Source organism: Schistocerca gregaria, chromosome 8, assembly GCF_023897955.1.
Source record: "Schistocerca gregaria isolate iqSchGreg1 chromosome 8, iqSchGreg1.2, whole genome shotgun sequence".
Taxonomy (NCBI): Eukaryota; Metazoa; Arthropoda; class Insecta; order Orthoptera; family Acrididae; genus Schistocerca; species Schistocerca gregaria.
The window spans coordinates 493,571,188-493,585,165 of NC_064927.1; the positions used below are offsets into that span (position 1 = coordinate 493,571,188).

Below are 13,978 nucleotides of genomic sequence, written 5' to 3' on the forward strand. Positions count from 1 at the left end.
CCGTGGCGGAAACCCATTCAGTCCCCGAAAGCGAGATGAATTCAAGGTTTCATTCAAGTGCCAGTGGTGAGACCGGCCTCTTCAGCTTAGTTACTCACTCCAATAAAATCTCGACTGAGTAGTATAACTGCGAGGATTAATGCATATTGTATGTCGTCTGTTCTCAGATGAAAACCGCATTTAGCGGAAATCTCTTTCAGCTTGGGAGCTATCCAGGGTGCTCCATTGATAGTGACCGGGCCAAATATGTCAAGTACGTGGTATCTCGTAACATTCCGTCAGTGCGGACGGTATTTGCTTCGTGATACATTAGCCGTGTTAAAATGGACCGTTTACCAATTAAGGTCGATATCGTGTTCATGTATGGCTGTTGTGATAAAAATGCCCAACGGGCGTGTGCTATGCATACTGCTCGGTATCATAGACGACATCATTCAAGTGTCTGTATCGTTCGTCGAATAGTTAAGTTATTTAAGGGAACAGGAAGTGTTCAGCCACATGTGAAACGTCAACCACGACCTGCAATAAATGATGATGCCCAAGTACGTATTTTAGCTGCTGTCGCAGCTAATCCGCAATTCAGCAGCAGACAAATTGCGCGACAATCGGGAATCTCAAAAACGTCGGTGTTGAGAATGCTACATCAACATCAGTTGCACCCGTACCATATTTCCATGCAACAGGAATTGCATGGCGCTGACTTTGAACGTCGTGTACAGTTCCGCCACTGGGCATAAGAGAAATTACGGGACGATGACATATGTTTTGCACGCGCTCTATTTAGCGACGAAGCGTCATTCACCAACAGCGGTAACGTAAACCGGCATAATATGCACTATTGGGCAACGGAAAATCCACGATGGCTGCGACGAGTGGAACATCAGCGACCTTGGCGGGTTAATGTATGGTGCGGCATTATGGGAGGAAGGATAATTGGCCCCCATTTTATCGATGGCAATCTACATGGTGCAATTTATGCTGATTTCCTACGTAATGTTCTACCGATGTTAGGCTGTTACAAGATGCTTCACTGCATGACAGAATGGGGATGTACTTCCAACGTGATGGATCTCCGGCACATAGCTCGCGTGCGGTTGAAGCGGTATTGAATTGCATATTTCATGACAAGTGAATTGGTCGTCGAAGCACCATTCCGTGGCCCACACGTTCACCAGATCTGACGTCTCCGGATTTCTTTCTGTGGGGAAAGTTGAAGGATATTTGCTATCGTGATCCACCGACAACGCCTGACAACATGCGTCAGCGCATTGTCAATGCATGTGCGAACATTATGGAAGGCGAACTACTCGCTGTTGAGGGGAATGTCGTTACACGTATTGCCAAATGCATTGAGGTCGACGGACATCATTTTGAGCATTTATTGCATTACTGTGGTAGTTACAGGTAATCACACTGTAAGACAATGTGTTCTCAGAAGTGATAAGTTCACAAAGGTACACGTATCACATTGGAACAACCGAAATAAAATGTTCAAACGTACCTACGTTCTGTATTTTAATTTAAGAAACCTACTAGTTACCAACTATTCGTCTAAAATTGTGAGCCATATATTTGTATTACAGCGCCATTTATCACAAAGCGAAAAAAGTGGTTCAACTGAAACATTCATATTTCTTTACGTACTACACGAATATGCAATAAAAATGGGGGTTCCTATTTTTAAAAAAGGTTGTTGATACCCGTTTGACCTATGGCAGCGCCATCTAGCGGGCCAATCATAGCGCCATCTGGTTTCCCCCTTCAAGCTAGAAAAGTTTCGTTCTTTGTAGTTTCTTCGTTTGATGCTTATTTCGTGAGATATTTGGTCCGGTCACGATCAATGGACCACCGAGAGAGAGAGAGAGAGAGAGATAGAGAGAGAGAGAGAGAGAGATGCGAAGGATTATTTACATTAAAGCTCTTTTTTTAAAAACTGGAGTAATCTACTCTTTTTTCTATTAGCTTAAATGGTTCAAATGGCTCTGAGCACTATGGGACTTAACTTCTGAGGTCATCAGTTCCCTAGAACGTAGAACTACTTAAACCTAATTAATCCATGCCCGAGGCAGGATTCGAACCTGCGACCGTAGTGGGCGCGCGGTTCCAGACTATAGCGCCTAGAACCGCTCGTCCACAACGGCCGGCTATTAGCTTATGCAGGGACTCTTCCCCTCTCCTGACATACTCCGCAACAGATAAGCTGAATTTCGTTGTAGTACAAGCGGTCTGACTGAGGCAGAAACAAGTTTAGCAATGAACTCGACATGTGAACCGAGGACCATATAGTAGACGAAGTGAATGTTTTTATCTTAAAAACAAATTGAGACATGACAAACGAAGCAAGAAGCACAACTGAAACAGACTAGCGCTGGCAACAATAGCATTCCTCCCAAGTCTACTAGTATGAAACCTTGGACACAATTTGAAAATCAAATTTTTCAGAATGTACGTATAGAGCAAAGCGTTTGTAGGTAGTTACTCATAGACTGTAAAGAGTCGGAATAGAAGAAAACCGAAGCGTTTGACATGTGGGGTTACAGAAAAATGTTACAAATTTAGTGGCGTGATCACAAAAGTCTAGAAGTTCTGGCAACAAATGGCGAGGAAAGATATATGCGGAAAACGCAAACTATGTAAAGGAACAGGCTGACAAAATGTGTGTTAAAACATGAGCAATTGAGGGCAAACATTGTAGGGGAAGACGGGCAGGAGACGTACAGGGTGATTCTGTGATGACGTTACAGACATTGAGGGACGATGAAGACGGGGAAATGTATCTATTTGATTCGGAAACGACCTAGTCGAAAGTTGTATGCTAAAACCGTGGATCTCACCTACTGTAAGTTCTTTGCTTTCCATGTTTTGGGAGGAGGTTAGTACGGATCAGAACAAGAAATGTTCAAATGTGTGTGAATGTAAGCGACCAAACTGCTGTCGGTCCCTGGACTTACACACTACTTGCATGCCTTAAGAGATGTGAGGATATGTTCAACGTAGCTACTGTGAAACACATCTTTCCTCCTGAACAAATGCTCATACCTCTTAGGGTAGGCATTTCGGAGCCCCATGTTTATTGAACTATGAGTCCATACCACCTCCTTCCAAAATATGGAAAGCAAAGATGTTGCAGTAAAAGACGTCCTCTGTAACAGATATCAGAGCGATTTTTGTTTTTAAATTTCGACTTCGCTTCCGGATGAGGGTTCCTTTTCTGAAATTGATACATTTACACTTCTCCATCATCCCTACAACTTTTTAACGTCGTCACCGATTCACCCTGTATAATTTAGGACGGCAGAGGAGAGTAATCTTGGGGTGCTCCATCAAACCAACCGATAAACTGATGAAAAAAAGTGCATCTTGTGGTATTTTTCGGTCATTCAATGACAACTGCCATTTATTACACCAAGAGAAAATTATGTCCAACTCTTTTGGCATTTGGTTACGGTGTTTACTGCTACTACTTCATCCAGTTTCCCGATTTGACTCACTTGTTGTTGTTGTGATCTTCAGCCCTGAGACTGGTTTGATGCAGCTCTCCATGCTACTCTATCCTGTGCAAACTGCTTTATCTCCTAGTACCTACTGCAACCTACATCCTTCTGAATCTGCTTAGTGTATTCATCTCTTGGTCTCCCTCTACGATTTTTACCCTCCACGCTGCCCTCCAATACTAAATTGGTGATCCCTTGATGTCTCAGAACATGTCCTACCAACCGATCCCTTCTTCTGGTCAAGTTGTGCCACAAACTTCTCTTCTCCCCAATTCTATTCAATATCTCCTCTTTAGTTATGTGATCTACCCATCTAATCTTCAGCATTCTTCTGTAGCACCACATTTCGAAAGCTTCTATTCTCTTCTTGTCCAAACTATTTATCGTCCATGTTTCACTTCCATACATGGCTACACTCCATACAAATACTTTCAGAAACGACTTCCTGATCATAAAATCTATACTCGATGTTAACAAATTTCTCTTCTTCAGAAACGCTTTCCTTGCCGTTGCCAGTCTACATTTTATATCCTCTCTACTTCGACCATCATCAGTTATTTTGCTCCCCAAATAGCAAAACTCCTTTACTACTTTCAAGTGTCTCATTTCCTAATCTAATTCCCTCAGCATCACCCGATTTAATTCGACTACATTCCACTATCCTCGTTTTGCTTTTGTTGATGTTCATCTTATACCCTCCTTTCAAGACACTGTCCATTCCATTCAACTGCTCTTCCAAGTCCTTTGCTGTCTCTGACAGAATTACGATGTCATCGGCGAACCTCAAAGTTTTTATTTCTTCTCCAAGGACTTTAATACCAACTCGGAATTTTTCTTTTGTTTCCTTCACTGCTTGCTCAATATACAGATTGAATAACATCGGGGAGAGGCTACAACCCTGTCTCACTCCCTCCCCAACCACTGCTTCCCTTCCATGTCCCTCGACACATATAACTGCCATCTGGTTTCTGTACAAATTGTAAATAGCCTTTCGCTCCCTGTAGTTTACCGCTGACACCTTTAGAATTTGAAAAAGAGTATTCCAGTCAACATTGTCAAAAGCTTTCTCTAAGTCTACAAATGCTAGAAACGTAGGTTTGCCTTTTCTTAATCTTTCTTCTAAGATAAGTCGTAAGGTCAGTATTGCCTCACGTGTTCCAACATTTTGACGGAATCCAAACTGATCTTCGCCGAGATCGGCTTCTACCAGTTTTTCCATCCGTCTGTAAAGAATTCGCGTTAGTAATTTGCAGACGTGACTTACTAAACTGACTGTTCGGTAATTTTCCACATCTGTCAACACCTGCTTTCTTTGGGATTGGAATTATTATATTCTTCTTGAAGTCTGAGGGTATTTCGCCTGTCTCATACATCTTGCTCACCAGCTGGTAGAGTTTTGTCAGGACTGGCTCTCCCACGGCCGTCAGTAGTTCCAATGGAATGTTGTCTACTCCGGGAGCCTTGTTTCGACTCAGGTCTTTCAGTGCTCTGTCAAACTCTACACGCAGTATCGTATCTCCCATTTCATCTTCACCTACATCCTCTTCCAATTCCATAATATTGTCCTCAAGTACATCACCCTTGTATAGACCCTCTATATACTCCTTCCATCTTTCTGCTTTCTCTTCTTTACTTAGTACTGGGTTTCCATCTGAGCTCTTGATATTCATGCAAGTGGCTCTCTTTTCTCCAAAGGTCTCTTTAATTTTCCTGTAGGCAGTATCTATCTTACCCGTAGTGAGATAAGCCTCTACATCCTTACAATTGTCCTCTAGCCATCCCTGCTTAGCCATTTTGCACTTTCTGTCGATCTCATTTTTTAGACGTTTGTATTCCTTTTTGCCTGCTTCATTTACTGAATTTTAATATTTTCTCCTTTCATCTTGAGTCACCCTTTCCAAACTTGATGGAAGTACATGGTGGGAGAATAAGGCTGCAATACGCTAGAACAATGTTTGGGAGGCTTCCGCCAGCCGCCTAACGTTGCAGACCCGGACGAGTGCCCCGAGATGGTGACCCGGGCGCAGTGGGGGGCGCGGCCGCCGACGGCCCGCGAGACCATGAAGACGCCGGTGCCGTTCGTCGTGATCCACCACACGTACAAGCCGGGCTTCTGCGCCACCACCGAGGACTGCAAGAAGGCCATGCGTACCATGCAGGACATGCACCAGTTCCAGCACAAGTGGAACGACATCGGCTACAAGTGAGTACGTCCTCTCGTCCGGTCGCGATAAAGCGATACCTGTGAATGGACCGAGAACTTCTCGGTAGGCAGGGCGCGTCCGTTGTATCCTAGATGCAGAGTCTTCCAAACGTGTGGAAATAAATTCTGGCGAGCTCCAGGAATGCAGGTTGCGACCGTTTCTATTCTTTTTGTATACCAACCAGTAAACCCACGATTCTTTAAAGCATCGAGCTTCCATGCATAAAACGTATTCAAGTTTATAAGCGAGGTAAAGTCTGAAATTATCCTTAATGACTGTAGGAAGTCGCTAAGTGGACTAGTATTAGTCTGGGAAATTCGCGTCGCGTTATAAGCGACAGCGGACTTTTAACACATCTCAATGTTTATTACGCCATATTTTGTTAACTGTGTCGTAGAATGACAATTTTGAGGTACATTCAGTAATATACGTGGATACTGATAGAATTAATAGTAAATAAGTAATAGTTTAAAACGTACGCGTGATGCGGGCGTTTTAATGCATGAACGGCGAAAATGTAGTAAGCGATACACTTTTTTTTCCTTTCAACATTTTGTGTGTGTGTGTGTGTGTGTGTGTGTGTGTGTGTGTGTGAGGGGGGGGGGTTGTGTATGCAAGGAACTGTTTTATAGTCAGCGTATCTGTGTGCGGTGTATTACGTTGTCTCAAGCCAAACACACAGTTCGTAACTGCAACATTTGTCTTATTGTATTGAAGTTTTAATATAAGATATATGACTTAATGAACTGATTATGAAAGCATATTACATTTTTAAATTCGGTCACTACGAGAAATACTGAAAATACAATTTATCCTGTCCATACGCTGCAATTGGTGCCAGGCGCTGGCGTTTCAGTAATACACGTATAAGCAACCTCCGAACAGAATTAACAGGATTGAAGGAGTACATCGGACAACTAGAGAGCTGAACCGAAATGAACTGAATCGATGAGAAAATATTTTTATCGCACAATATAAGGAATAAATTCATAGGACAAATTCTCAGGAAACAAAGAATAATTAATATGGGATAGGAGGTACGTGTAGCGGACAGCGTGAATGAAGAAAGAAATATTAGGGTTTTAACATTCTACCGCAACTAGGTAGTTTAACATGGAGCGTGTTGGGGAAGGATAGAAAAGGAAATCATCCATGTCCTATTCAAAGGAACCAACCTGGCATTTGCTTTAACTGATTTAAGGAAAACAGAAAATGTAAATCTGGATGGCCTGACAGGTTTTCAATCCACCAAACCTACCGAATGCGAGCCCAGTCTAGCACTGAGTTGCCTTGCTCGGAGTCCCGGGGTGGGCGACAAAAATTGTGGAGGTTCCACTAAAGGGTAGATGAGCTGCTACGGCGGTCTCGACAAAGAAAGAGTACACAGTTCCCAGAAAACGTGCATAGTAAAAATTCAGAGTAACGTTTGAGTGGATGAGCGATTAACTGTCCGCAACTGAATACTTTCAGACTAACTGAGCGCAAGCTGAAACCAAAAATAGGTAGCACACTGCAATATTTTTTTCTGCTTTGCAGTTTTGTGGTTGGCGGCGACGGCAAAGTGTACGAAGGACGCGGCTGGGGAATAGTCGGTGCCCACGCGCCCAACTACAACAGCCGCAGCATCGGGATCAGCTTCATCGGCGACTACACAAGTGAGTATCCCACACACTTGTTGCAGGACACTCGTTTTCAGTGCAGGTTAATCTTTGCGATGAGCCGCTTGAATGATGGCAGAGAAAAAGGTTGAAAAGCAAGTATATCCATCCCCCACTAGATGTCACTGTCCACGTCAAATTATTGTTTTTCCGCATCCTTACTTTTGCACTTACCTTCAGCCACCGAGCAAGCGTCCCTGCGAACACGACACTGAAAAGAAAGTAAGTATGTAAATAAATAAATAAATAAATAAATAAAAGTACCGTCTAACTTTTAATTTAACACGATCTACATTTTGAAGCACTGGTGCAACAGAATACCACTTTTAAATTGGCGTTACATACGAAAGCTATTAGATCAGATACTTGTACATAACGGTTTATCACTATCTTATAAATAAATTGTTTCACCTTTTCGAAATTTTCTGAAGAAAATTAAAATGAAAATAACATTTAGATCTATTTACATACAAGTGTGCAATGCCCCCGACGCAATTCAATAACTCAAAGTAAGCGAATTTAGTCATGCAAAACAATAAGACAGAACACTGCGTTACCCGAGAAGTAACTAACACATAAATTCTGAGTTACAAATACTACTTCCCGTCTCCGTTCCAAAATAGTTGCGTTCCAAAATACGTGAATTGCCTATGATGATGCATTGGTGTCAATGCATATATAATGGTTAATATCACCAATACGGAGCATAACTTATCAAAAGACGATACTCATCGAAATAATACATCCCTAATGAAATGCATTAGTTTCTTCAGTATCATGTTTCGGCAAGGCTACGCTTTCCCAATACAAAAGGCTGCATGTATCGTCTAGTGGTTGGACCCTGTTTCGATTGCCAGTGAGCAGTTCACATTATTCTGTGGGGGAAAGATGTGGAGCGCATTCACGAAAGCCTCATGAGGAGCTACGAGTACTTGAACAGAGGAACATCAGCAAGCCACCTAAACCTAACTAACCTAAAGACATCACACACATCCATTTCCGACCAGGATTCGAACCTGCGACCGTAGCAGCCGCGTGGTTGCGGACTGAAGCGCCTAGAGCCGCTCGGCCACAGCGGCCGGCTTTTGACTGTTGGTTGACAATTTTGTAAGTGCCTTAACATGAATAACAGAGAAAAAAAAACAAATGTGCAAAATTACGGTGAGGCCCAACGTGCGCGATGAATGACCACTGGTCTTATACACATACAATTATGGATCTGATTATAGCCGGTTTCCCACACTCGTTATCTGTGCCCCAGAGACACAACACACAATAAGCAAAAACACGAAAATAAGAGAGTTCCCTCACATTATCGTATCATTATATAACAGTTAACTTACTGCTTCAAGAATAGCACCCTGGCTTGGACACACGCTGGAGATGATGAGAAAAGTCTCATGCACAGAATGGAACGCACATTGTATAGGCCACATTGTATAGCCTAAAACAGACAAAGTATTCCTAAACAATCATGCTGAATACGACACGTAGATTAATTTATTCTCATTCACTGTTAAGAATGGATTTAAAATGGTCCCAATTTCCTGAGTTCTGCTGGTGCTAGACACCAGTGACGTGACGTGCTGCGGTGAATAATTTGCTTCACCCTTTTGTTATGGTAGTATTTTTAGCTAGTAGGCTGCCAGGAAGTGAGAAAAATCTGGCCAACAAATCCAATGGTCTATGATTCAATCCCCAGTCAGCCTTAGTTTTTCTGGCACTTAACGCTTCAGTCACCTTTCGAAATCATTTCTAAATGCCAAATTGCACGGTGATTCGTATTCCAAGTTAAACTGTAGCTCTTCCCCCTTTAATCGGCTAACTGAGTCACTTCAGAGGTTGGTAGGAGGCAACAGCGTATTACCTCCAAAACAGTACAGTGCCTAGTCAAACAAGGTGCCGTTTATAAAAAAAACTTCTGGTTGATGACAGCTTCACCATACAATTAGGATCAATGCTGACAGTATTAAACAGAAGTGCCAAAGGAACTGATAGAGGCATGCACCTTCAAATACAAAGATATATGACCAGTCAAAATACGGCTCTGCGGTGCGCAACACCCTTGTAAGACAAGAGTCTGGCGCAGTTGTTAGATCAGTTGCTACCAAGTTAGCGATGAAATGGGGACTTTCCCGTACGACCATTTCACGAGTGTACCGTGAATATCAGAAAGCCGGTAGAACATCAAATCACCGACATCGCTGTGGCCGGAAAAAGATCCTGCAAGAACGGGACCAACAACGACTGAAGAGAATCGTTCAACGTGACAGAACTGCAACCCTTCCGCAAACTGCTACAGATGTAAGTGCTGGGCCATCAACAACTGTCAGCTTGGGAGCCATTCAACGAAACATTATCGATATGGCCTCCCGGAGCAGAAGACCCCCTGGTGTACCCTTGACGACAGCACGACACAAAGCTTTACGCCTCGCCTGGGCCATTCAACACCGACATTGGACTGTTGATGACTGGAAACATGTTGCCTGGTCGGTCGAGTCTCGTCTCAAATTGCATAGAGCGGATGGACGTGTACGGGTATGGAGACAACCTCATGAACCCATGGACCCTCCATGTCAGCAGGGGACTGTTCAAGCTGGTGTGGGCTCTGTAATGGCGTGAGGCGTGTGAAGTTGTAGTGATATGGGACCACTGAACCGTCTAGATACGACTGTGGCAGGTGACACGTAGGTAAGCATCCTGCCTGATCACCTGGATCCATTCATGTCCATTGTGCATTCGGACGGAGTTGGGTAATTCCAGCAGGACAATGCGACACCCCACACGACCAGAACTGCTACAGAGTGACTCCAGGAACAGTTCCGCTGGCTGCCAAACTTCCCAGACAAACATTATTGAGCATACCTGGGATGCCTTGGAGCGTGCTGTCAGAAGAGATCTCCATCCCCTCTTACTCATGCGGATTTATGGGCAGCCCTGCAAAATCCGTAGTGTCAATTCCCTCCAGCACTATATCACACATTAGGCGAGTCCACGCCACGTCGTGTTGCGGCACTTCTGCGTGCTCGCGATGGCTGTACAAGGTATGAGGCGGGTGTATAAAAGTTTCTTTCTCACTTGAGTGTAGTATGTTTTACTATGCCGTCTGCTATTTCAGTTGTGTCCGTGTCGGTTTCACAACGTCCAGATACACTCTTGATCCCACAGACCCGTCCCTGCAACCCGCGGACAATGTTTGTGCGTGCTGTGTGCAGGTAACGTGCCGACGCCGGCGATGCTGAAGGCGGGCCAGCAGCTGATCCGGTGCGGCGTCGCCCGCGGCCAGATCGCCGCCGACTACAAGCTGCTCGGCCACCGACAGGTCAGGGCCACGGAGTGCCCCGGCGACGCGTTCTTCGCCAGCATTCAGAAGTGGCCCCACTGGTCTCCGCTCCGCGACATCGTTCCCAGGCTGTAGGCCTTCCAGCCGCCGGCGTTTCCTTAAGCGTCTGTGCAACTGCGCAACTTACTAATCTTGGTTAATGTACGGAGCGCCTTTTTAGCTCGTGACGTGGACGCGAGGACAATATGCTCATCGGAGTGAATGAAATGTTTTTTTATACTGTACCATCGCAAAAACGATGACAAATATTAAATGAATGCCTGTTATGAAGAAGTTTGCTTTACTGTTCCTGCACAATGTAGCAGTATATCAGGAACTCAATCGGCAGGGTACGACGAGTGACAGCATAGCTGGTCATTCGTGCAGATCAGTTACGTAAACAAATGTTCGATCTGTCACACTTTCAAATGATGAATGGTAGGCTAATATCCTACCCTTAGCCACGAAAGAAAAGCCTCTAAGACTTCTATTGTTTTCCCTTGTGTAAAGTGATTTGGTCAGTATGTGATGTGATTTTGAGTAAGTGTCACGTAAGATAATCTAATTGTCCAGAGCTTGTGCGGTGTATTGAACTGTCACTTTCACGTAAAAATATAAAACAAACTCTCAAGGAAAGTGTATTTCATTCTCCTGTACTTACCTCAAATTTAGCGCAGCACGTCCAGGGAAGAAAACTGTCTTCCTTTAATACAGCGTTACCCAAAACTCTGTCATAACTATTTTCTATTCAGTTCGCAGCAAGACAAAACGTTACAAATAGACTGTTGGTAGAAAGAAACATTCAGAAAAAGAACTCACTTTCTAAAAACGTAAGGACAAATCATTTACTGCCGTATACAATTCACAATCAAGAAATACAAACATCTGGTCGACGAGAAGCGTTAATTCAAGTATGACAATATGTAATTGAATTTTTCGTCGAGTCTCTTAATGGATGGAAGGCGTTTAGAACATATACTAGGCCGTGCTGAAAAGTAATGCCTCCGATATTTTCATGCGAAAAGTCTTAAAGCTTGTTAGATAAAATACATGTTATCAACATTGTACATCTTTATTCATCATGTCTACATATTTATTTCTGAACATGGTCACTCTGGCGGCGAAAATTACTCCCAACGAGAGACCAGTTTGTTGATACTGTCCGTGTAGTATGTTTGGTTTTGTTGGCGGGGCCACCACCTGACCTCTGCTTGCGCCGCCCATCACTATCAAAGTCAAGGCCTCGAAGGTCCTGGAAACAAATGAAAATATGGTCGTGCGGATCCGCGACTGTGTGGAGGATGATCGATGAGAGAGCCCAAGGCGTGGAATTGTTGCAGGCGTCGCTGCACTCGTGTGTGGTCTGGCACTGCCATGACGATGTCCGTGTGTGGACGAACTGTTCAAATTCGGAACTTGAGTACAGCTCGCTGTCTGTCACGCACCGACATAGTTACGTTAACACGTCGCCATATATCACGCAAGAATTCTGAGCCCTCCAATAGCAGAGGGCTGCAAACAAATAGCCATGAAAAATAAAGATGTTTGCTTCGTTAAAAAGAGTTTCCACATAAATTTTGTCTGGAAGTACGTACCTTTGTGAAAAACGCAAAAAGTAAAAATAGAACAAAAACCTCAGATGAAAACATTGAGGACACACTGAGGACTGCAACCACTTCCGCGGAACCTTATACTGACACATTAATTTCACAAATTCAGAATCAAATATCACATTAACTTTATGATATGTAATTACTTAGATGTAAAATTATTAACGAAATCTCATATATAAAACGTCAAATTAATTCCATCGCTTTACAATAAAAAATCATAAATTCTAAACTAGTAAACTGCGTTCACTATATATCTCCGACCCACCTTCTCTCTCTCTCTCTCTCTCCGCTTATTGTTAGTGTTCAGTAAATTATGTGTAGACAGTAAACTAAAAGTTTCGACACGAGAGAGAGAGACGTGATTCATCTGCGGCTTCGCCGCGAAAATGTTTGTGCAGATTTCCAATGTTATCTATGCACACTGATAACTTTCTCACTAAATATTTCAGAGTCAAAGCTTAATTACAGCTTTCACTTAACGCGACAAATCACTGGCGAAGTGAACTGACCAATAACAAGCGCGCCCTAGGCAGGCAGGTGCGCAACACGGAAGTCTTTGGCTAGTATTCCGGCTGGCAATGCGTGTGGAGATATTTTGTGAACTGTGATGGTGGTACTCTATGAGTAATGATTGTACCCTGCGATCTCTGAAGAATACACTGCCTTCAATGGCTCTGAAGTAATTTATTGTAACAATTCATTTTCCGGATTTTTAAATCTGTTGCCATCCTTTCATTTTCAGACTTTCAATGTAGTGATGTTAAGATATTCCCAACCGCCATTCCATTATTCACCATTCACTGTTCGCATATTGGGATATGAGAAGCAATGGGGACATCGAGGAAAGTTTAAAAGACACGAGGTAAGCAAGCCTCTCCTTCTGTCCAGCCAGGGAAGAAGGAAAGTTTCTACGTCTTTTCGCAACGAATTGGTCAACATAGCCCTCATCATGCAACAATTAGCAAAGAACACCTTTTGGTGTGGCCATACCCGCCACACTAATGTGTCATGGCATGACCATTCTGTATCTCATTCTAATTAGTTAATTATCTGGGAAGGACTCGATACAAGGAGAATGTTTCTTGTGGCAGCAGACAGTATGCGCAAATGCCAAGGAGGCTTGGGACCACAAATATCCTCAGGCAGCCTGAAAGTAAAAGATAGAATGTGTCCAGTTGAAGACAGCTCGTGCGTCCAAAGGCATCATCGTACTCTACGCATCGTGGAAGGCAGTTCAGTATCTGAAGAGGCTCTTCCATGTAGTTGTAAATTATGTTGTCGACAAAAGATAATCGTGGAACAGGGAAGAAAGATTTGTGCCCTTCAGGCAGCATTGAAAATCACATCACATATTTTCAATTAGATAGGTTAAAGAGGGAAGCAGAAAAGGGGTGCTGCGAGAAGGTGCCAGGTAGTAAGCAAAAAGAAAAAACCTCAGAAACTACATTCCAAATTCCGTTTAGGAAACAGTTTGACTTATTACCCGCCGAAGGAGAATAGCCTCGACTACAGTAGTTTGAGCAAAGTAGAGTGGAGCAGGCTCGTAGGAATAACTTTGTAGGCTAAGTTGGAAGAAAATTCAAAAAATAAGAATAGAGTTCCGTTGCTAGGTAGCAGTCACGGGAGGGGTGTAGGTGAAAAGGCTGCGGGATAAGGTAGGTATGAAATACCAAGTCACAAGCATCAT

The 13,978-nt window shown here is 43.4% G+C and overlaps 2 protein-coding genes across 9 annotated transcripts in view; one reads left to right on the forward strand and one right to left on the reverse strand.

Annotated features, from left to right (window-relative positions):
* The window catches only part of LOC126284463 (peptidoglycan-recognition protein LB-like), a 201,816-nt gene extending 190,502 nt beyond the window's left edge, over positions 1-11,314 (forward strand). For all 4 annotated transcript variants that reach the window (XM_049983399.1, XM_049983397.1, XM_049983400.1 and 1 more), the window contains exons 2-4: positions 5,484-5,697; positions 7,235-7,353; positions 10,572-11,314. In XM_049983399.1, the coding sequence (XP_049839356.1) occupies positions 5,484-5,697; positions 7,235-7,353; positions 10,572-10,774 (536 nt within the window). In that variant the 3' untranslated portion in view covers positions 10,775-11,314. The remainder of the gene's footprint in view (positions 1-5,483; positions 5,698-7,234; positions 7,354-10,571) is intronic.
* LOC126284460 (trichoplein keratin filament-binding protein) overlaps positions 1-13,978 on the reverse strand; it is a 713,651-nt gene that overhangs the window by 314,962 nt on the left and 384,711 nt on the right. For all 5 annotated transcript variants that reach the window (XM_049983385.1, XM_049983387.1, XM_049983386.1 and 2 more), the window contains one exon: positions 7,531-7,567. In XM_049983385.1, coding sequence (XP_049839342.1) covers positions 7,531-7,567 — 37 coding nt within the window. The remainder of the gene's footprint in view (positions 1-7,530; positions 7,568-13,978) is intronic.